This window comes from Brachionichthys hirsutus, chromosome 6 (genome assembly GCF_040956055.1).
Source record: "Brachionichthys hirsutus isolate HB-005 chromosome 6, CSIRO-AGI_Bhir_v1, whole genome shotgun sequence".
NCBI lineage: Eukaryota > Metazoa > Chordata > Actinopteri > Lophiiformes > Brachionichthyidae > Brachionichthys > Brachionichthys hirsutus.
The window spans coordinates 7,508,930-7,531,715 of NC_090902.1; the positions used below are offsets into that span (position 1 = coordinate 7,508,930).

A 22,786-nucleotide genomic window follows, 5' to 3' on the forward strand; every position below is an offset into this window, starting at 1 on the left:
TAAAATGCTTAAAAAAAAAAAAAATCAAAATCACAACTGGACTGAAGATGAAGCCATGTCATTTTTTGTAAAACGAACATGTCAAGTCATAAATAACAAACACCAAAACCTTATTCTGAAAGAACCATTCCAGCGTCAGAGTTTTGTGTGGTCACGCCCAGCAACTTCCCCGCCCCGATATACACAAATTAGATTTAATTAGAATGAATACAATCGTCAAATTGGAATCTGTCAGAAAACACAATCTATTTAAACGTTCAGATATATGATGAGACCATTGTGTAACATGTTGTCAATTTTTACAGGTTAAAAATGATGTGGATATTAAAATATTCCCTCCTAAATATTCCCTCCTATATTCCCTCCTAGAAAAGCGCTATATGAAATCAAGCATTATTATTATTAGTTATTTTGCCTTCCAAAGCGCCTGTATTAAGAATTGTAAAAAAAAATGGTGTGAAAATATGTCTATAAAAAAGCTACGGTACATGGATCACTTGAAAAAAAATAATGTCAAGAATTCACTGCAACACAATACAATTCATCTGTGGAGTTGTCATTGTTGCAATGTGCTTTTTTTTCTTGTTTTTTTTTAAAGATATACTGTGCAATATAAATCCATACTGGATCTGTTATGATGGCAAGATCATATTGTACTGACATCATAAAATGGTAAAAAATAAAAACAACAACAGTGAGGTTAAAAATTTTGGATTTGTTCTTATACATCATTATTAATTTCCAAACTAATGCACACACATGCAGCATTCAAAATCATATGGCATGGATGTTACCAGAGGGCTGAACAGGTTTCACAGGTTTCACAGATTCCAGAACCTCAGCAGGAGCAGGATTACAATCATACCAGGCAAAGGGGGACACTGTACGTGGTGCTGAAATTGATTTACAATTAATCAAGTAATTTTAAGGATTCAAAACTCACCTCGAGAGGAGAGTCTGCTTCATCCAGGATGCTCTTTTCACTCTGTACCCGCTGCATCGTTCCTGTAGAACTGGGGTCCATTATCAGCACGTTCTGACTACCAGCTGTGCCGAACTTACAGTCACTCTTTCTGGAGTCAGTCGTCCTGCACACCTCGTAATTGTACACGTGTGGGAGAGTCCCCGTCCCCAAAGTGTCCGAGTAACGTGGAGGATAATATGGAATGACAGGGAGACCGGAGTGATACAGGATGCGAGACTGTCTCCACCTGTAGATCTTCACTGATATAATAACCACCAAACAGGTGATGAAGAGGAAGGAAACTACAGCCAAAGCCAGCACCAGGTAAAAAGTCAGGTTGTCATTGTACTCCTTGTCGTGTGCAAAGTCAGTGAACTCCGACAGCACTTCAGGGAAGCTGTCCGCCACCGCCACGTTAACAATGACTGTAGCTGAACGAGAGGGCTGCCCGTTGTCCTCCACTATAACAGCCAGTCTTTGCTTCACAGCATCTTTATCAGACACTTGGCGGATAGTTCTGATTTCTCCATTCTGTAAGCCCACTTCAAACAGCGCCCTGTCTGTGGCTTTCTGCAGTTTATAGGAGAGCCAGGCATTCTGTCCAGAGTCCACATCAACAGCCACCACTTTGCTCACCAGGTAGCCCACATCTGCTGAACGAGGCACCATCTCAGCCACCAGAGAGCCTCCAGTCTGGACCGGGTACAGAACCTGAGGAGGGTTGTCGTTCTGGTCCTGGATCAGTATTTTCACACTGACGTTACTACTGAGTGGAGGGGAGCCTCCGTCCTGCGCTTTGACTACCAGCTGAAGTTGTTTGATTTGCTCATAATCAAAAGAACGAACTGCACTAACAACACCAGTTTGAGAGTTTAAGGACACATAAGTCGAAACTGAACTTCCACTAACCTGCGTGTCCTCCAAAAGATAGGAGACTCTAGCATTTTGATTCCAATCAGAGTCTTTTGCACTGACAGTAAATATGGAAGTGCCAGGAGAATTATTCTCTGTGACGGAGGCAGAATAACTGTTTTTATCAAATACTGGAGCGTTGTCATTTACATCAGAAATTTTAAGGTTTAGAGTTGCTGAGCTGGAAAGAGGAGGGGAGCCAAAATCAGTGGCTGTTATTGTGATGTTATATTCTGAGACGGATTCTCTATCAAAATGCTGATCTGAGATCAAATTATAATAGTTTGGCAGCGATGATTCGATCTTAAAGGGAAGTTTTCCAGCAATGGAACATTTTATTTGACCATTTTTCTCAGAATCTACATCTTTTCCGTTGAAAACAGCGATTGTTGTTCCAGGGGGCGCATCCTCAGAGACAGGATTGGAAAACGACATGACATTTATGAGAGGGGCGTTATCGTTTACATCGATGACATCAATTATGACTTTACTAGTCCCTGTAAAGCCACCTTGATCCTTTGCCTCAACCCTCACTTCGTATTTTTTGTTTTTTTCATAATCAATTTGACCAGAAACGGAAATTGTTCCGGTGTTTTGATCAATACTGAATATATCGACTGCGCTTCCTTTCATTTTAGACAAGCTATAAGTAAAGACGCCATTTGAACCGGTGTCAGCGTCTGTGGCGTTTACAGTAACCACAGCAGTGCCTCTCATTGTGTTCTCCGTCACGGATGTTTTATACACCGACTGATTAAATACGGGAGCGTTGTCGTTAACGTCTAACACGGTGATATCTATATTCACCGTTCCAGATCTCCGAGGAGTTCCTCCGTCAACTGCGACCAGTTTCAGAGACAAACGTGGATGCCGCTCTCTGTCTAAAGGCTTCTGCAGCACCATTTCTACATATTTACTCCCGTCTGGATTTGCGTGCTGCCTCAAGATGAAGTTTTCGTTTGGTGACAAAATATAATCTTGCAACGCGTTTTGCGCCACGTCGAGATCCTCCGCGCTCTGCAGCGGAAACTGTCCTCCAATCAGTGCTGTTTCACTAATTTCTAGGCTGATAGGTTTGTCTTTATTCGGGAAGACAGGAGCGTGATCATTAATATCTAGAACCTCAATCGTTATTCTGTGCAGTTCAATTGGATTTTCCAAAATCACTTCGAAGCTGAAGCTGCATGGCGTCACGTCTCCGCAAAGCTGCTCTCGGTCTATTCTGTCCTTCACCACCAGAATCCCTTTGTCTGTCTTCAGCTCCGTGTAGTGGATGTTGTCTCCGTTCGCGATACGGGCCCGCCCCGAACGGAGCCTCCTTAGATCCAAGCCCAGATCCTGCGCTACGTTACCAATGACAGAGCCTTTCTTCATCTCCTCGGGGATAGAATAACGAATCTGGCCACCTACCATAAAACAATGAAGCAGCAGCATAAGCAGTCCAATTTGCTGTCGATATCCATGACATAACCGCCATTGTGCGCATTGAAAGGCGATAGATCCTCGAGTGATCATCGTGACAAAAATAATCACAGATAGTTTCTTATCAGATATAATAAAAGTACTTTGGTTGTTAAATCCGATTGATTCTTCGATAAAAAAAATCCTTTGACGCTTACAAGAAGGTCCGCATGGAGATGTCCACCCTAAACCTCAGTAAAACGCAGATAGCCTTTTTCACTGTGTCTGTCGGGGGTGGACTGAATGACGGCACAAAATAAAAATGTTTCGTTGACCAACAGCGTCTCTTAGAGTATAAATAGTGAACATGAAATGAGGCGCCTTTGGCAGCAACACTCGTCAGCAGAACACTTATTCTCTTCAGGATTTCTATTTCAGTATTTCTCAAAAATAAATTATAGTAACGATAATAATAATTTCACCAAGCTTTTTTTTCAAGCAAAGAATACATGCCGGCTATTAGATAAAACATTTCCAGGCTCAAATCCAACAAGGGCAACGATTCATGACTGCAGTTAGTCAGGAGGTTAAAAGGTCTTGGCAATTCATGGCTTTAACGGTATAGATATATTTTTGCCTGCATTTACTAAATGAGAGTTGTCACGAGTTGTGACATTGTTTAGATGATTGCTGTTTGTTAGTAAGCACATGATTTTAAATGTGTATTATTAATAAAAGTTCAACAGACTCAGATTATAAACGACGAAGACTGATACGCTGTCCATGGTGCTGAAATAATAAATTCCATCTGGTTAGATTAATGCAAGTACTGTAACGAATACTACTATTTTAATTTATAATGTGACCAAAATAAAACTGCTCTTTCATGAAAAGACGAAGTGAGCCAGTGACAGTTTCAGCACCATGGACAGCATCTCTGAGTACCAAATTTAAACAATGCAGCAAAAACTTGAAAATAAAATACATAGAAAATCGGTGAATAATAATAATAATTTCACTCACCAGAGTTGACATTTTTGAAGAGTTGCCTGTCAGTTGCTTTTCCACCTGTGGTGTATCAGCCCCATCTCCATCCACACTGATTAAACTTTGAGTCATCGGTTGCATATATTTCACGCCACTCTTTCCGGAGTCAGTCGTCCTGCACACCTCGTAATTGTACACGTGTGGGAGAGTCCCTGTCCCCAAAGTGTCCGAGTAACGTGGAGGATAATATGGAATGACAGGGAGACCGGAGTGATACAGGATGCGAGACTGTCTCCACCTGTAGATCTTCACTGATATAATAACCACCAAACAGGTGATGAAGAGGAAGGAAACTACGGCCAAAGCCAACACCAGGTAAAAAGTCAGGTTGTCATTGTACTCCTTGTCGTGTGGAAAGTCAGTGAACTCCGACAGCACTTCAGGGAAGCTGTCCGCCACCGCCACGTTAACAATGACTGTAGCTGAACGAGAGGGCTGCCCGTTGTCCTCCACTATAACAGCCAGTCTTTGCTTCACAGCATCTTTATCAGACACTTGGCGGATAGTTCTGATTTCTCCATTCTGTAAGCCCACTTCAAACAGCGCCCTGTCTGTGGCTTTCTGCAGTTTATAGGAGAGCCAGGCATTCTGTCCAGAGTCCACATCAACAGCCACCACTTTGCTCACCAGGTAGCCCACATCTGCAGAACGAGGCACCATCTCAGCCACCAGAGAGCCTCCAGTCTGGACCGGGTACAGAACCTGAGGAGGGTTGTCGTTCTGGTCCTGGATCAGTATTTTCACACTGACGTTACTGCTGAGTGGAGGGGAGCCTCCATCCTGCGCTATGACGCGGAAGTGGAAATCTTTGATCTGCTCGTAGTCAAAAGAGCGCACTGCGTGGATGACTCCGCTTTCTGCATTCAAAGAAACGTAGTCTGAAACCGGAGACCCGCTAATATCGCAGTCCTCCAGAATATATGAAACACGAGCATTCTGGTTTTCATCAGGGTCGTTACCATTAACGCGCAGTATCGACGCACCTGGCGAGTTATTTTCTGAAATGGAGGCACTGTATGAGCTTTGTGGAAATATCGGAGCGTTGTCATTGACGTCAGAGACCTTAAGGTAAAACGTTCTTTTAGTGAAGAGCGGAGGCGATCCTGCGTCCGAGGCAATTACAGTGATGTTACATTCTGACATATGTTCTCTGTCTAATGCAGCATCAGTCATCAACACATAATAATTCCTGACGTTGGATTTAATTTTAAAAGGAACGTTACCTTCAACTGTGCACGTTACATGTCCGTTTTGACCGGAATCAGTATCTCTAACATTAATTATTCCAATGGTGGTACCAGCAGGGGAATCCTCCGACACGGGACTTGTGAATGACATAACGTTTATCACCGGCGCGTTATCGTTTACGTCAATAACCTCGATCTCAACTTTGCAGGAATCCGTCAGACCACCTTGATCCTTAGCTTCGACCCTAAACTCCACTTTCTTGTCTTTTTCAAAATCAATTTCCTTTCCGACATATATTTTACCAGTCGCTTCATCTATATCGAACAAACTAGCTATACCTGCTTTAGATTTTGTAATTGCATACGTCACTCTTCCGTTTGAAGCGCTGTCTACGTCGGTTGCATTCACAGTTAGGATGAATGTGCCTTTTGGCGCATTCTCAATCAACGCCGCCCTGTACACCGACTGATTAAAGACAGGAGCGTTATCATTAGCGTCGAGAATATTCACATGTATATTCACTGTACCGGATTTCTGAGGAGTCCCTCCGTCCACAGCCAGCAGTTTTAGAGCCAGGCGTGGCTCTGTTTCTCTGTCTAAGTGTTTCTGAAGCACCATCTCAGCATATTTGCTGCCGTCCGGATTAACATGCTGCTTCAAACCAAAATTGTCGTTCGGAGTTAAAATGTAGTTTTGCAGCCCGTTCGCCCCGACATCAGCATCATCCGCGCTCTCTAAAACGAAACGGGATCCAAGCGTCGCAGATTCGCTGATTTCAAAATGCAAGCGGCTGTTCTGGAAAGTGGGAGCGTTGTCGTTTACATCCAATACCTCAATTGTCACCGGGTGCAACTCCATTGGATTTTCCAATAAAATCTCAAAGGTAAAACTACACGGAGTCAGATCTCCACAGAGCTGCTCCCGATCGATCCTCTCATTCACAACCAAAATCCCTTTGTCTGTCTTGAGCTCCGTGTACTGGATGTTTTCTCCAGTCACGATCCGGGCCCGGCCAGAACGGAGCCTTTTCAGATCCAAACCGAGGTCTTGCGCGACGTTTCCGACAAGGGAGCCTTTCTTCATCTCCTCTGAAATAGAATAACGGATTTGGGCCTCAGCTTGTTGGAGAAAAATAAAAATAAAAATAAAAATATGCACTGTCCCTATAAATCGCCATCTTACGCCACTGACTCGACGATGTTCCTTAAATTCCATGTGAAAAACGGGATTAAGCAAGCCGGACAAAGGAATCAAGGATTCAGCTCTTTCAGGAGGAAAACTTCCAACTCGATTTAGATTCGTCTGAGGTGTAAATTAAATATTTGCCCGATCAGCTCCAGCTCGTATGAAACGCAGACTATGTGCTATCCATAAACGCAGTAAGGGAGGGATGAGTACAGCCTCAAAGGGTACTCTCGAATTCGTTTGCCAGGCAACAGCGTCACTTTGAGGATAAAATATGTAATCTGTATTCAACATATCCAACTCAACGAGCTTGGCATTTAAAATTGATAAAATCAATTTAAAAAATGGCACATTTGTCTATACAGATAAAAAAGGAGCACATTTAATACTATAGACAATATATTTATTTTCAATAATTGATTAAAGAAATTAATACATTAAAGTTTGTGTGATTAAGAGAGATCTATACTTCGTATATAAAAATCAGATATTTTTGCCTGAATGATCAGTAAAAGTTAAATAAAAAAGTGAGAGACAATACGGAATTCAAATGAACTAACATCTCTTTTAAAACAAAAATGATCGTGCATATTGGTAATGTTTCTATGCTTATATTCATACCATACCAAAATAAATATTACCCTTCGAATAGTGCAGTACAATAATCGAACACAGAAAATTCACTAATTTACTAATTTCTAGCAAGTCAGCGAATGCCTCACAAATACTAAATATTTATTCTTATTATTATTATTTAGTAACAATAGTAATAATAGTACTTGAATTTCTTTTTACCGTCAGTTTAATTTAAAACAAATTTCAGCACCAGGGACAGCAAAGCAGAGCTCCTACCAATCTTTATAAAATGACTTTTAGACACCAATACAGTAACAATTACTGACATCAACATCAAAAGATGTTGCGTTGTCATTAAAATCAGTAACATCTAAAATGACAGCATAATAAGGTAGGCAAGCTATGGTCGATTATGAGAGTGATGTTATACCTTGAATGCTTTTTGCGATGGTCCATGACCAATGGATAATGTTTTCTGAGACATTATTTTATTTTTAATGGCAGAATTTCATCCATAATTAAACTGACTTGAAGCCTTTTTTTCTCCCACTTAAATCTTTATCTTGGACACTCATCAATGCCACCACGACTAGAATCCTCTGATATGTTACAATAATATGAAGCCATTGCAATTACTGGATTGTTACTATTAACATATCCTATTTCAATTATTAATTTGCTGGCGCCGACCACACCAATGATCCTTTGCTTGAAGATGTATTTCTTAAATTTGGAGAAACCTCGTAATCGATGTAACCAGTGCGTTTAAATTCTCCGCACTGACAATGAAGAGAAGCAAAACGGAGACCCTCCAATCCATTAAGGATAACCATTTCATCCAATAAATTTCCAATCCACAATCGTAGAGCTATCGATAAGAAATGCCAGACATGTTTTGATAAATACACCAACAGATGGTTATTTTCTTCAGTCAGCTCCAAACATATGGACAATATCACTGCTGTTTTCCTCTGAATGGAGGATAAATATTCTGCTGAGGCACCAGCACCACCATCAGATAGAAAATAGGGCAGACAAAGAGAAAGACAGATAGATAGATAATTTATCTGTTTGCTCCTGAGCTAATCTGACTGATACATTCAATGACCTACATTTGAGCAGTAGAATCTACCACAACAGCCATCTCTATTTGAGCATGGTAATACAGATATATTTGTTCTCTATTGCAGGTAAAGCACGATGTCTGCACATGAAGGACATGCTGTATAAAACATTTGTTGAATACATTGAATATGAACAAAATATATGTTAGTACTGCTGCAGAATATGACATTCTGCACATCATGGGTATGTATTATTCAGTTGATGACGGCACGGCTGCAGTCAGCTTTGTAATATTTATGAGGTGTAAAGCCCAGGGTAGAATCATGAAACGCAGAAAAATAAAATCAGTAGCATGAAAGTTCAGACCCAGCATTTGGAAAGATTTGACTCTATACATCCATCCATTTCATCCATCCATCCATTTCAGTTGGTTGCAATAGATTTTGTTTGTTTTGAAAAAGAGGTAGCCAGAGAAAAGAATATAGATCTGTCAGCTGTGCCCATATTGATATTAGGAATTGACTGTGGTGTTGATGAGGCTGTAATACCAAGATGGTGAATTGATGCAAAGTAATGTACTGTGTGAGAAAAAAGGGAAAACATTTAATTATCTTACCTGATGGACCAAAATGGACATTGCATTCCAGGGGATCACATAGAAAAGAGAGAAAAGAATAGACAGTCAAGAGCACAGTTAGTCAAAATGTTCTACGTTTAAATATTGGGTGAATTATTAATTGAATAGAGGTTTGATCAATGTTTTGGACAGAAGTCAACATCAATAAAATCCTCTATTCTAACTGAATAAATATTTCTCTTTCTTAAAATGAATATGCCTAACTTTGCTTTTGAAATACCTACCATATATGCAGTTTTGTTTCATTTTTTTAAGCATACGTCATGTTAGCACACCAAAAACGGAGCCACGTTTTCCTCTGTTAATTGTGTTCAAAAAAGCAAATGTGAATATTAGCAGTGTGTTACCATAAAGGTTTTCACAAGAAGTTAATAACTTTTTAGATATCATCTTATAGGTGAATTTTAGACACCACTTGGATGGTGCTAACCTTATTATTGTAACTTTTATTATTAAAGCAAGAATCTATGTAGAAACATGAAGTCACATTTTCAGATTAAGAGACCAACTAAACATATTATGACTTTCAAATAAAAATGAGAAGAGATCGATGTCGACATAGCTACCATGTCAGTGATACTAAAACAAATACACCAAAGGTGGTAAAGATTAAACACCCCACTCCTCCGGTCAAGCAGCTTGTGGTCATGTGCATTTCAGCATTTAATATGTATCTAATAAGAGAAAACACACAAAAAAAGCATTCCTTTCAAAATATGTGTCCTATATTTGACAATCAAACATATTGCTGAAATCCTATAATGTGTTATTGTGTCTCAGATAATAAAATAAGAACGCAGTCACAGTCACAGTCACACACACACACACACACACACACACACACACACACACAAAATAATGCGTATTGCATAAGACCACTGTGCAGTCCCACACTAGTGTTTCTTACATTCAAGGTGCATTAATATTTCTCTTTCTATTCATGTAAATTCCGATATGTTTTTCTGTATTGTAAAATAATGTGGATGAATGAGAAATTGATTATTATATACAGTACAATTATTTATTCAAATTAATAAAAAAAAAACTAAATAAAATGTAATTTTCAATTATTTAAATATAATGTTTTTCAATGAATTGTGCAAGATGTATGATTCAATGAAACAGCTGACACTTTAAACTCAACTCTGGAGTAGGGCCATTAGATTTGAATATGGTGCAGGTGCAAGTCTGTGTAAGAATGCAATGATCATTAAATATATTCATTTATGTTGAGGTTATGTCATACTTGAGTCACGAGATCCGGGCCGATCAAAAATCAAAAACAATGTTCTTCAAAGGTTTATTTTTCATCAGCTCACATTCACGGTCTGCTAACAAATATTTTTCAACTCATACCTTACAAGGAAAACCTTTTAGTTTGATGCTTCCATATTTCAAATCAAGTATTATTTTGTGAAATATATTTTCAGTTTGAAGAAACTTGGTTGCTTGACATCAAAAAAGATAAATGCCCATACAAAACCTAAAGTGGTGATGACAATTAAACAAATAGCAAAACTGCTTCTTATAAAGAGGTATACTAAAAGATACAGTGCATGCTGCACATCTAAGTACTTCACAGCTGCAATCGTAGCTGGATAAAACAATCAAACACAAAACAGGTAAGAGATTGACAAGATAAATGGATTTGACACCATCATGGCAACAATGTTCATGCACAGCCATATCGGTCGAAAAAAGGTTCACATTGTAAACAGAAACATCCACAATATTTATTTTCAATGTAACGACCGTGATGAAAACAACTGCAATATCTGACCGAGGATAGTTGAATTCACGCAGGGATCATTTTACAATACATTTAAAATAATGTCATCACCGCTCAGGTGATAACGTAACAAGGTTGTGGTGCACCTGCCCTCACCTTTAAAGTAGCTCGATCTGCACTCGTGCGTCTTAGGGCGCTTTTCTGATACGCAGCGCTTCTTTTCTTTAGCGTGTCAGTGTCTGTGTTTGCGCTGAACCGAAAATCACCTCTCCAAGACCCAGTGGTCAGGAAGGAATCAAAGCGGTCATCGTTCAGTAGAGTGCCACAACGGCTAGCATCAGTGAAAGTAGAGGGGCAGTAGGTCGGGGGGAAAACGGGGAGGGAAGAGGAAGGAGACCGGTAGACATAATTACGCCGGCAGAAGTTACAATAAAGCAGTCCACTTATTAAGAGGATGAAAAGGGAGCAGACGGCGGCCAGGGCTGTCATCAGATAGAGCGTGACGCTGTCGCTGTCCTGTTCTTCGTCTGTAAACTCAAAGAGTTCGTTTAAAACGGGCAGCCCGTCTCCAATTGCAATGGTGACTGTAACAGTAACGGAGAGAGATTCGGGCCCATTGTCAGTCACTAAAACGGAAACAGTTTGTTTCGGGTCATCGTCCTCCTCGAAAGGGCGCACAGTTCTGATTTCGCCTGTATGCAGACCGATCATAAACAGATTGGGCCTCGTTGCTTTGATTATTCTGTAGGACAGCCATGCGTTATGGCCGGAGTCTGCGTCCACAGCAACCACCTTAGTAACCAGGTATCCTCTCGGCGCTTCAGCAGGCACCATGTCTTCAGCCGTGAACCCTGCACTGCTTTGAACAGGATACAGGACGACGGGTGCATTGTCATTTTGATCCTTGATGAAGACATTTACAATACAGGTGCTGGAGAGGGAAGGTTCGCCTCCATCTCGAGCCGTCACTTGGATTTGGAAGTGAGCTGACAGCTCGTAATCCAAGAGACGCGATGTGGAGAGCTCCCCGGTTTCTGAGTGTATAGTAAGGAATGAAGCCGTTTCTGAGTTTGTATCTCCAGATATCTCGTACAGTATTTTAGCATTAGGCCCATCGTCAACGTCCTCTGCTTTCACTTGCATTACAAACGTGCCAACGGGTTCGTTTTCCAAGATGTTGGCAACGTACTCGCTGCGCGTAAAAGTCGGGGAGTTGTCATTTATATCATCAACCACTATGATGAAAACTTTCATGCTGGAGAGGGAGGGGGAACCCGCATCGAAGGCAGTAACCGTGATGTTGTACCCGGCCTGATATTCTCTGTCAAGCACCCCGTCAGTCACAAGCATGTAATAGTTTTTGACATTTGACGCACATTTAAACGGCACGTTGCCGGAGACTGTACACGTGACGTGCCCACTGCTGCCCGTGTCCAGATCGTAAACATTCATCAGAGCAACCATCGTTCCTGGATTGGAGTCTTCAGCCACATTGGTGGAGGCTGACTTTATCTCTATCACTGGCTTATTGTCATTTACGTCAATCACGTCGATTATAAGTTTGCAGTGGGAAGCCTGACCCCCTCCGTCTTTAGCCTGCACATCCAGCTCGTGCGTGCTAACGCGCTCATAGTCAATGGCACCTGCCACCCGAACCTCTCCACTCAGAGGATGAATTGCAATAACTCCCCCCATCTTGTCTGACGAATGAGTGAACGAGTATGATATCTCTCCATAAACACCTTCATCCAAGTCCGTGGCATTCAGTGTTGCTACGACGGTCCCAATGGGCGCGTTCTCACGCACAGTGGCTTTGTACACTCGTTGGCTAAAAACTGGGACATTATCATTGGCGTCCAAAACACGGACATGCATAACAGCTGTCCCTGATCTGACTGGACTCCCGCCGTCAATTCCAATGATTTCCAGTACATGTTCAGCTTGTGCCTCCCGGTCCAAGGCTTTTTTAAGAACTAGTTCAGGATAAGCGTTGCCGTTTATTTGGGTTCCCATTTCAAGTGAAAAGTGATCGTTGAGGCTCAGTTTATATTCACGAACTGAATTCGTTCCCAAATCAGGGTCATGCGCGCTCTCCAACGGAAAGCGTCTCCCCAGAATAGTGGATTCGACTAAATCGAGTTTTATCTGGTCTGCAGCGAACGACGGGCTGTTGTCATTTATGTCAGCAATATCCAAAACTAAGCTGTATGCTTGAAGGGGGTGTTCGAGCAAGAGTTGATACTGCAGGATGCAGACACCGGATTGCGCGCAGAGCTCCTCTCGGTCTATCCGTTGGCTGATCAAAAGATTGCCTGACGCAGTATCCAGTTCACACAGCTGGCGGGTTCCTTCTGCAACAACATGGGCTCGCCGAACGTCAAGCTCCCTCACTTCGAGCCGCAGGTCCCGTGCGACATTCCCGATAACCGAACCCCGCTGCATCTCCTCTGGAAGGACATAACGGACTTCTCCAGACGAAACGCCAAGAAGGAGAACGAACAGCAAAAAACATTGCGACCATTTTAACTTTAAGCGTTGTTCCATTATTAAATAGGTTTTCGAAAACAGATGCAACATCGACATTTACGGCTAAATTCTAAACTATCGACTGAAAATGCGGCTGTAATCTAACGGTTTTCTTCGTCTCCAGCCGTGTTAATCATGCTCTGTTAGAAAAGATGTCAGCTTGGATTCCTCTTTCTCTGTGCCCATTTCAGCACTACTCTCTCTCTCTCGCTCTCCGTCACACGCACACACACACACACACCCACACACAGAAAGAGAGCGAGAAACAGCACCCGCGTACACACCCACGCCTTTCACGATTGCGCATGCCTGCACAGCCCCCGGCACTAATCCAATACTTCAGTTCTGGCACAGTTTCCCGGCATAGAATTAACGAGTCAGGCATTATTAAAGAGCGTCACCAAGAGACATGGGACGATAACTGCAACCACGACCAACAACATCTGGACAAGGAAAATACAGTCCCGTTGATTGGTATGCTGATTTGAAGCTTGATTAAAAGTCTTCTCGTGATATATGTTACAGCTGCGCACAACCCACTAACCAAATTACCGAACATCCACCGACAGCCATGCAGGGTTTAAACAATCTGCATTATTCTTGCAAATTAAATGACCACACTGTTCTTTATATTTCAGTTTCCCTTTGATTTGTGCGTTAAGGCTGTAACCCTGTAACGTGAGGTTAATATTCCTTGGATGTCTTTTTTAATGCATTTTCGTTGTGAATGCAGGCAGTTGCGTGACGTTTATTTTGAAGTGTGCGCTCTTATTTTGTAGTGCAAGGAGAAGTTGCTGTACGCGAGTTAGCGGCATGCAGAGATGAACTGAGCCACACCGTGCTTAGGTGCAACGCTGTTAGTTCTTTGATTTATGTTTCATTAGTCGATCTAATGAAGAGTACAGGAATAAAATTGCCTCTTGATCGTGTTGAAGCAGGCCAAAGTGGTCAGTATTGTTTCTGTTGTCAGTTAATTGCGTTAGCGCGAGTATTATTAATTTATTTTCTCACAATAATGTTGCCTTTCTAATTTGTCTATTTTAGTTATACGGTGTATCAACGAATAAAAAACATCTGTAAAAAGAACTGGAGTCTGAAGTTGAATGAGACGGCGGTCGGACCCGTGTCTGCATGACTGCTGAGATCGTTACGCATGAGGAGCGAGGCCACACACAAGCGGACAGCGCGGTACACGCGGAGGTCCCTCTGTATCTGGAGTTCATCACTGGCCATGTTTGTTAATAATACATAATTACTCAAGTGTTATTGTGAGGAGAAACTCCATAAAATCTTGTATTTTGTGTGAAATCAAATGCATGCTCATGAGGGTCTAGTATTGATTTAAAAAGGCAAATATGATTTTCTCTAGGAAATAAAACATAAAGGCAAAATTTCGTTATCATTTTCTTCATAAATAATTTAGCAATTGTTTTTTTTACAAGAAATGTATAGAAATGGAGACAGTGTTTGATAAAGAGATTAGAGGACAACCAATATCTGAAGAAAACATTGATCATTAACATCGGCAAAAAACCACACACACGGTGGGACATTAAGAAACAGGTGTTCAGAACCAAGAACAGTGAAATGAGGATGACGGACACACAATATTGTGTGTGTGCGTGTGTGTATGTGTGTGTGTGGAACATTCAGACCATCAAATTTCCTGTTTTGACATTTTTTTAAAATGCAATAAAATACTCTTTGCAGTTTAAAAATGTTTCCTCATGTTTAAAAACTCATCTATAATGAAACAGCTAAACAGAAAACGTACACCATAGTAGATGCTATGGGTATATATAGGATAAATAGTGTAGTGGTTTTACATTACATTTGATAGATTTCAGGAATATGCCTACCTGGAATGAATCATGAGACTCATCAAAAGCCTCAGCAAAGTCTGTTGGGCTTTTCCTCAGAGTCTGGTCAGCAGGCAGTGTGTTGTCATTGTATGACGTCACAAACTTGAAGTCACTGGTTCTAGATCCTGTTGTCAGGTATGCGTCATAATTGTAAGCGCTGCGTAAAGTTCCTGTGCCGTCAACGTCTGCGTAATTAGGAGGCAGATAAGCGCCGGGGATGGCGACTGCTCCATCAAACAACAGTCTGGGCTTTCTCCTGTGACAGAACCTCACACCGAGGATGATGATGATGAAGGTCAGAAAGAAGGTGGACACACACACCAGAGCGATGATCAGATAAGACGTCAGTTTGGAATCCTTCTCTTCATAAGAAATGTCCTTCAGTTCTGGCACCTCAGCCAAGTTATCAGAAATCAGTAAATACATGGAGCAGGTGGCGGAGAGAGAGGGCTGTCCGTTATCTTTCACTGACACGATAAGGTTCTGTTTCATGCCGTCAGATTCTGAAATGTCCCGCTGGGTCCTGATCTCTCCGTTGTGGAGGCCAATAGTGAAAAGTCCCGGATCCGTGGATTTGACGATATGATAGGACAGCCAGGCGTTCTGTCCGGAGTCCGCGTCCACCGCTATCACTTTGGACACCACAGAGCCTCCGTTTGCAGCTTTGGGGACCAGCTCGGTCATGAACGAGCTGCCCTCCGGGGCGGGGTACAGGATCTGAGGACAGTTGTCATTCACATCCGATATGAACACACTGACGGTCACGTTGCTGCTGAGCGGAGGAGAACCGTTGTCTCTGGCCGTCACGTGGACTTTAAAACTCCTCAGCTGTTCATGATCAAACGACCTCACAGCGTGGATCACCCCCGTGTCTCCGTTAACGGATACGTAGGAGGACACCGGGGCACCGTTCACCTCACCGGCTAATACAGAATAAATGACGGTACCGTTCTGCCTCCAGTCGGGGTCTCGAGCAGTAACGGAACATAAAGTGGAGCCAGGTTTGTTATTTTCACTCACATATGCGCTGTAGGACTGTTCCTCAAACACAGGTGGGTTGTCGTTGATGTCTGCTACAGATAACTGGACACTTTTAGAGGAGGACAGAGGTGGAGAGCCCTCGTCAGTGGCAGTGATTGTAATGTTGTAATCAGACACTACTTCACGGTCCAGTTGTCCTGTGGTCACCAGAGAATAATAGTTTTTAATGGACGGTACCAACTTGAAAGGGACGTTCTGCTGAATAGAACAGCGGACCTGTCGGTTATTCCCAGAGTCTCTGTCCTGCACGTTAACCACGCCCACCTCTGTACCAGGTGACACGTTCTCAGGTACGGGATTGGTCAGTGACTTCAGGTTAATAACAGGAGCGTTGTCATTCACATCAGTAACGGAAATAATGACTTTAGAATAAGATGAAAGACCTAATCCATCTTTAGCTTTAACGCGGATTTCAAATGATGAAGTACTTTCATAATCTACAGCACCAATTAATTTTATTTCTCCCAATTTACGATTGACACTGAAAACTTTCTTTAAATCTTCAGAAACGTGGACAAATTCATACGTCACATCTCCGTTGACTCCCTCGTCTGCGTCCGCAGCGTTCACTGTGACCACTACAGTATCCAGAGGAGAGTTTTCAGGCAGACTGGCTTTATAGACGGCCTGGCTGAACACCGGGGCGTTATCATTAGCATCCAGCACAGTGACGTGAATGACTACAGTACCTGATCTCTGAGGAGAGCCGCCATCCAGAGCTGTGAGGAGTAAATTAATCTCTTGCTGATTTTCTCGATCAAGCTCTTTATCTAGAACGAGCTCGATTGTGTTTTCATTAGCAGCCAAAATAAAATGATCATTTTTCTTGAGGTTGTACTGCTGAACTGAATTTTTTCCAACATCCGCATCGTGCGCATCCTCTATGACAAAACGAGCTCCCTTTATTGCAGACTCACGAATTTCTATATTGATTAGCTCTTCGTTAAATTGTGGCGAGTTATCATTGATATCTTGAACATGAAGAGTGATGCGATGGAGCTCGAGAGGATTCTCCAGCACAAGCTCGTGTTTCAGGACGCACGAAGCTTTCTCTCCACAAAGCCCCTCCCGGTCAATCCTGTCGGCGACAATCAGTTCTCCGTTACTGAGGTTGATGTCACAGAAACGTTTGTCCGTCCCCTCGGCGTCAATGCGGGTTCTTCTTTTGGAGAGAGCGCCCGTCTCCAGCCCGAGATCCTTGGCAAGGTTTCCAACAACTGATCCTCGTTTCATCTCCTCTGGAAGCGAATAGCTCAGGTCTCCATATGCAGCATCAAAATAAAGGAGGATAAATCCGCACGTTTGGAGCAAAATTACTTTCGATTCCATCATCAATTATTTTCCAAAAATGCACGCAAAAATAATTCGAACCACGACGTAAGGCGAATGGTAGCCGGGACTGAAGGGAGGTTCTCCTTGTAAACGCATAAAATGCAGCCACCGTCCCTTTGCAGCGAGTTCAAACTAAGACGGGTGTATAGCGCCACCGCGAGCCCAACTTACCAATAGCACCAATTAACATCAATATATTTCAAATTTGGTAGCATATATGGATAACTATAGTGCTTATATGAAACACATGTAGCATGGTGTATACGTTTTCTGTATAACTGCAGTTATAGATGAATTTTCAAACATTTAATCAACTGAAGAATATCAAATATAATATTTTACAGCTTTAAAAAAAAAACACATGAGATTTGAGGGTCTAAATCTTTTACACACACACACACACACACACTTTGCCTTATGCTCATTATAACAATGCTGAACTCAAGGAAGGCACATCAGCAGGTGAAGGAATTCCCTGTGATGCTGGGAGCTACAGTGATCCAGTATTTTTGTACTGTAATAATATCCTGCTGCACCAGGTGAGTATTTCCACACCTAATTTCTTATGAGTTAAATGATTTGTTGCTACTCCTCATGAACATTAATATAGAGTCTATACATCAATTTAGATTACATCTAATGGATAGATCGATGTCCATAATCCACATATGAACTGGAACTGAAAACATATTTTTGTTGTATTTTTTCATTTGATATTATCCCTCCATCCATCCATCTTCTTTTAGATGTGAGGACTTCAATCATGTCATCTAAAGCCTTGCAGGTCACGGGTGTTGCTGGAGCCTATCCCAACTGACTATGCGGGTGAGGGGTACACCCAGCATGCGTTGCCAGCGCATTGCGGGACATTTGTTTTTGTATTTCTGTTTTTTGTCTTCATTAAAAAAAAAGGTCAAATTGCGCCGATTACATTTCTGTCATAGTGATTGTACATCTCTGGGCTCATAAACGTTTGAAATATTGAGCGCCTTGATTATTATCAGGACTTCTGATAGTTTACTACAACATAAATACAAATCAAACTGTTTTACTGACTTTCAACAAGACAATCCCAGGTGCATTTAACACTTAGAACAGCACAAGCATTAAAACCACCAGATGAGTAGCATTGCAATATCCAGATGTGCATATTACACGCATGTTAAAGCCCAAAAAATGAGCCCATTGAGCTGTTAAAAACAAATACCTTTGATCACCTGTTGTGGACACTTTCCTCCAATGGATATTGAAATCAAAGGCGACTGATGTCAAGTAACAGCCAAACAAAAGTTGTGCAATCCAGTTCATAATGAAACCGGAACTGAATTAAACACTGCTATGATTCACAATGTTATGAATCAATCAAAGGTCAATCATCCCATCAAGATACTGATGCAGCATAATTAATGCAGATATGCCCACACCATGTCCAAACTAGCAAACCACAATTTCAATCAAATTGTTTTCTGCAAACATTTGTTACGTGCATTTTATAATCACAGCGGTAAAACCAGGAAACAGTGGTAATGACTAAACCCAAACAGAATTTGATCCAAAGAATCACTTCCAAAAAAGGACTTCTTTCAGTGTTTGTAGGTTTTCAACAATTCATCTTTCAAGGTATTAACAAGTTTATGAAACAACATTGCAGTGATAGTCCAGAGATTTACTTTCAAGTCACAAGAATGAATGAACAAATCAGGAGCAATTTAAGCAGCAGGAAGTCAACAACTGATGAAACTCAATCTCCAAATCCTTCCAAAGCAGGTGATACCAGATCGGAGCAAAGCGCTAAGAAAGACACTGATATTGAGAGGCATGCATGGATATATCATGTCAGAGCACAACCTTTCACACATGTTTCCTCTATTATATGACTTGATAATACACTTTAGCATTAAACACAATTCAAGGCCAATTGCACATAAATCTGTGACTGTCTGACTATATCTCAGTCAAAGAGAAACATGCGTGCTTCAGGTGATGAGTACTTTGCATTCATAATTAATTAATTTGAGTATTCATACCTCAGAACAATCTTCTATGTCTCCAAACACATCAGCAAAGCCTGTTGGACTTTTCCTCAGAGTCTGGTCAGCAGGCAGTGTGTTGTCATTGTATGACGTCACAAACTTGAAGTCACTGGTTCTCGATCCTGTTGTCAGGTATGCGTCATAATTGTAAGCGCTGCGTAAAGTTCCTGTGCCGTCAACGTCTGCGTAATTAGGAGGGAGGTAAGCGCCGGGGATGGCGACTGCTCCATCAAACAACAGTCTGGGCTTTCTCCTGTGACAGAACCTCACACCGAGGATGATGATGATGAAGGTCAGAAAGAAGGTGGACACACACACCAGAGCGATGATCAGATAAGACGTCAGTTTGGAATCCTTCTCGTCATAAGAAATGTCCTTCAGTTCTGGCACCTCAGCCAAGTTATCAGAAATCAGTAAATACATGGAGCAGGTGGCGGAGAGAGAGGGCTGTCCGTTATCTTTCACTGACACGATAAGGTTCTGTTTCATGCTGTCAGATTCTGAAATGTCCCGCTGGGTCCTGATCTCTCCGTTGTGGAGGCCAATAGTGAAAAGTCCCGGATCCGTGGATTTGACTATATGATAGGACAGCCAGGCGTTCTGTCCGGAGTCCGCGTCCACCGCTATCACTTTGGACACCACAGAGCCTCCGTTTGCAGCTTTGGGGACCAGCTCGGTCATGAACGAGCTGCCCTCCGGGGCGGGGTACAGGATCTGAGGACAGTTGTCATTCACATCCGATATGAACACACTGACGGTCACGTTGCTGCTGAGCGGAGGAGAACCGTTGTCTCTGGCCGTCACGTGGACTTTAAAACTCCTCAGCTGTTCATGATCAAACGACCTCACAGCGTGGATCACCCCCGTGTCTCCGTTAACGGAAACGTAGGAGGACACCGGGGCACCGTTCTCCTCACCGGCTAGCACAGAATAAATGACAGTACCGTTCTGTCTCCAGTCGGGGTCTCGAGCAGTAACGGAACATAAAGTGGAGCCAGGTTTGTTATTTTCGCTCACATATGCGCTGTAGGACTGTTCCTCAAACACAGGTGGGTTGTCGTTGATGTCTGCTACAGATAACTGGACACTTTTAGAGGAGGACAGAGGTGGAGAGCCCTCGTCAGTGGCAGTGATTGTAATGTTGTAATCAGACACTACTTCACGGTCCAGTTGTCCTGTGGTCACCAGAGAATAATAGTTTTTAATGGACGGAACCAACTTGAAAGGGACGTTCTGCTGAATAGAACAGCGGACCTGTCGGTTATTCTCAGAGTCTCTGTCCTGCATGTTAACAACGCCCACCTCTGTACCAGGTGACACGTTCTCAGGTACGGGATTGGTCAGTGACTTCAGGTTAATAACAGGAGTGTTGTCATTCACATCAGTGATAGAAATAATGACTTTAGAATAAGATGAAAGACCTAATCCATCTTTAGCTTTAACGCGGATTTCAAATGATGAAGTACTTTCATAATCTAAAGCACCAATTAGTTTTATTTCTCCCAATTTACGGTGAATGCTAAATATTTTCTTCACATCATCAGTCACGTGTCCAAATTCATACGTCACATCTCCGTTGACTCCCTCGTCTGCGTCAGCAGCGTTCACTGTGACCACTACAGTATCTAAAGGAGAGTTTTCAGGCAGACTGGCTTTATAGACGGCCTGGCTGAACACCGGGGCGTTATCATTAGCATCCAGCACGGTGACGTGAATGACTACAGTACCTGATCTCTGAGGAGAGCCGCCATCCAGAGCTGTGAGGAGTAAATTAATCTCTTGCTGATTTTCTCGATCAAGCTCTTTATCTAGAACGAGCTCGATTGTGTTTTCATTAGCAGCCAAAATAAAATGATCATTTTTCTTGAGGTTGTACTGCTGAACCGAATTTTTTCCAACATCCGCATCGTGCGCATCCTCTATGACAAAACGAGCTCCCTTTATTGCAGACTCACGAATTTCTATATTGATTAGCTCTTCCTTAAATTGTGGCGAGTTATCATTGATATCTTGAACATGAAGAGTGATGCGATGGAGCTCGAGAGGATTCTCCAGCACAAGCTCGTGTTTCAGGACGCACGAAGCTTTCTCTCCACAAAGCCCCTCCCGGTCAATCCTGTCGGCGACAATCAGTTCTCCGTTACTGAGGTTGATGTCACAGAAACGTTTGTCCGTCCCCTCGGCGTCAATGCGCGCCCTTCTCTTGGAGAGAGCGCCCGTCTCCAGCCCGAGATCCTTGGCAAGGTTTCCAACAACTGATCCTCGTTTCATCTCCTCTGGAAGCGAATAGCTCAGGTCTCCATATGCAGCATCAAAATAAAGGAGGATAAATCCGCACGTTTGGAGCAAAATTACTTTCGAATCCATCTTCAATTATTTTCCAACACGCTATAAATGCACGCAAAAATAATTCGAACCACGACGTAAGGCGACTGGTAGCCTGGACTGAAGGGAGGTTCTCCTTGTAAACGCATAAAATGCAGCCACCGTCCCTTTGCAGCGAGTTCAAACTAAGACAGGTGTATAGCGCCACCGCGAGTCCAACTTACCAATAGCACCAATTAACATCAATATATTTCAAATTTGGTAGCATATATGTATAACTATAGTGCTTATATGAAACATACGTAGCATGGTGTATACGTTTTCTGTATAACTGCAGTTATAGATGAATTTTCAAACATTTAATCAACTGAAGAATATCAAATCGAATATTTTACAGCTTTTAAAAAAAAACACAACAGGAGATTTGAGGGTCTAAATCTTTTACACACACACACACACTTTGCCTTATGCTCATTATAACAATGCTGAACTCAAGGAAGGCACATCAGCAGGTGAAGGAATTTCCTCTTATGCAAAGGGAGCTACAGTGATCCAGTATTGTTGTACTGTAATGATATCCTGCTGCACCAGGTGAGTATTTCCACACCTAATTTCTTATGATTTAAATGATTTGTTGCTACTCCCCATGAACATTAATATAGAGTCTATAAATCAATTTAGATTACATCTAATGGATAGATCGATGTCCATAATCCACATATGAACTGGAACTGAAAACATGTTTTTGTTGTATTTTTTTCATTTGATATTATCCCTCCATCCATCCATCTTCTTTTAGATGTGAGGACTTCAATCATGTCATCTAAAGCCTTGCAGGTCACGGGTGTTGCTGGAGCCTATCCCAACTGACTATGCGGGTGAGGGGTACACCCAGCATGCGTTGCCAGCGCATTGCGGGACATTTGTTTTTGTATTTCTGTTTTTTGTCTTCATTAAAAAAAA

General features: G+C 42.1%; 5 protein-coding genes across 5 annotated transcripts; all 5 read right to left on the minus strand.

Moving 5' to 3' along the window:
• Positions 1 to 821: 821 nt before the first annotated feature.
• On the minus strand, positions 822 to 3,391 carry LOC137895229 (protocadherin gamma-A8-like). The gene is made up of 3 exons (XM_068740713.1): positions 3,006 to 3,391; positions 944 to 1,712; positions 822 to 893 (listed from the first exon to the last, which is right to left on the minus strand). Exons 1-3 carry the CDS (start codon positions 3,389 to 3,391, stop codon positions 822 to 824), a joined length of 1,227 nt encoding a protein of 408 aa, XP_068596814.1.
• Positions 3,392 to 4,161: 770 nt separating this feature from the next.
• Positions 4,162 to 6,727, minus strand: LOC137895230 (protocadherin gamma-A2-like). Its single transcript, XM_068740714.1, has 2 exons — positions 4,327 to 6,727; positions 4,162 to 4,214 (listed from the first exon to the last, which is right to left on the minus strand). Exons 1-2 carry the CDS (start codon positions 6,725 to 6,727, stop codon positions 4,162 to 4,164), a joined length of 2,454 nt encoding a protein of 817 aa, XP_068596815.1.
• Positions 6,728 to 10,818: 4,091 nt separating this feature from the next.
• LOC137895231 (protocadherin gamma-A2-like) lies at positions 10,819 to 13,248 on the minus strand. Its single transcript, XM_068740715.1, has one exon. The coding sequence runs from the start codon at positions 13,246 to 13,248 to the stop codon at positions 10,819 to 10,821; it is 2,430 nt and encodes an 809-aa protein (XP_068596816.1).
• An 839-nt stretch (positions 13,249 to 14,087) lies between these two features.
• On the minus strand, positions 14,088 to 17,462 carry LOC137895233 (protocadherin beta-15-like). The gene is made up of 2 exons (XM_068740716.1): positions 15,142 to 17,462; positions 14,088 to 14,211 (listed from the first exon to the last, which is right to left on the minus strand). Exons 1-2 carry the CDS (start codon positions 17,460 to 17,462, stop codon positions 14,088 to 14,090), a joined length of 2,445 nt encoding a protein of 814 aa, XP_068596817.1.
• Positions 17,463 to 19,486: 2,024 nt separating this feature from the next.
• LOC137895234 (protocadherin beta-15-like) lies at positions 19,487 to 22,736 on the minus strand. Its single transcript, XM_068740717.1, has 2 exons — positions 22,695 to 22,736; positions 19,487 to 21,865 (listed from the first exon to the last, which is right to left on the minus strand). The coding sequence occupies exons 1-2, from the start codon at positions 22,734 to 22,736 to the stop codon at positions 19,487 to 19,489; spliced, it is 2,421 nt and encodes an 806-aa protein (XP_068596818.1).
• Positions 22,737 to 22,786: the final 50 nt, after the last annotated feature.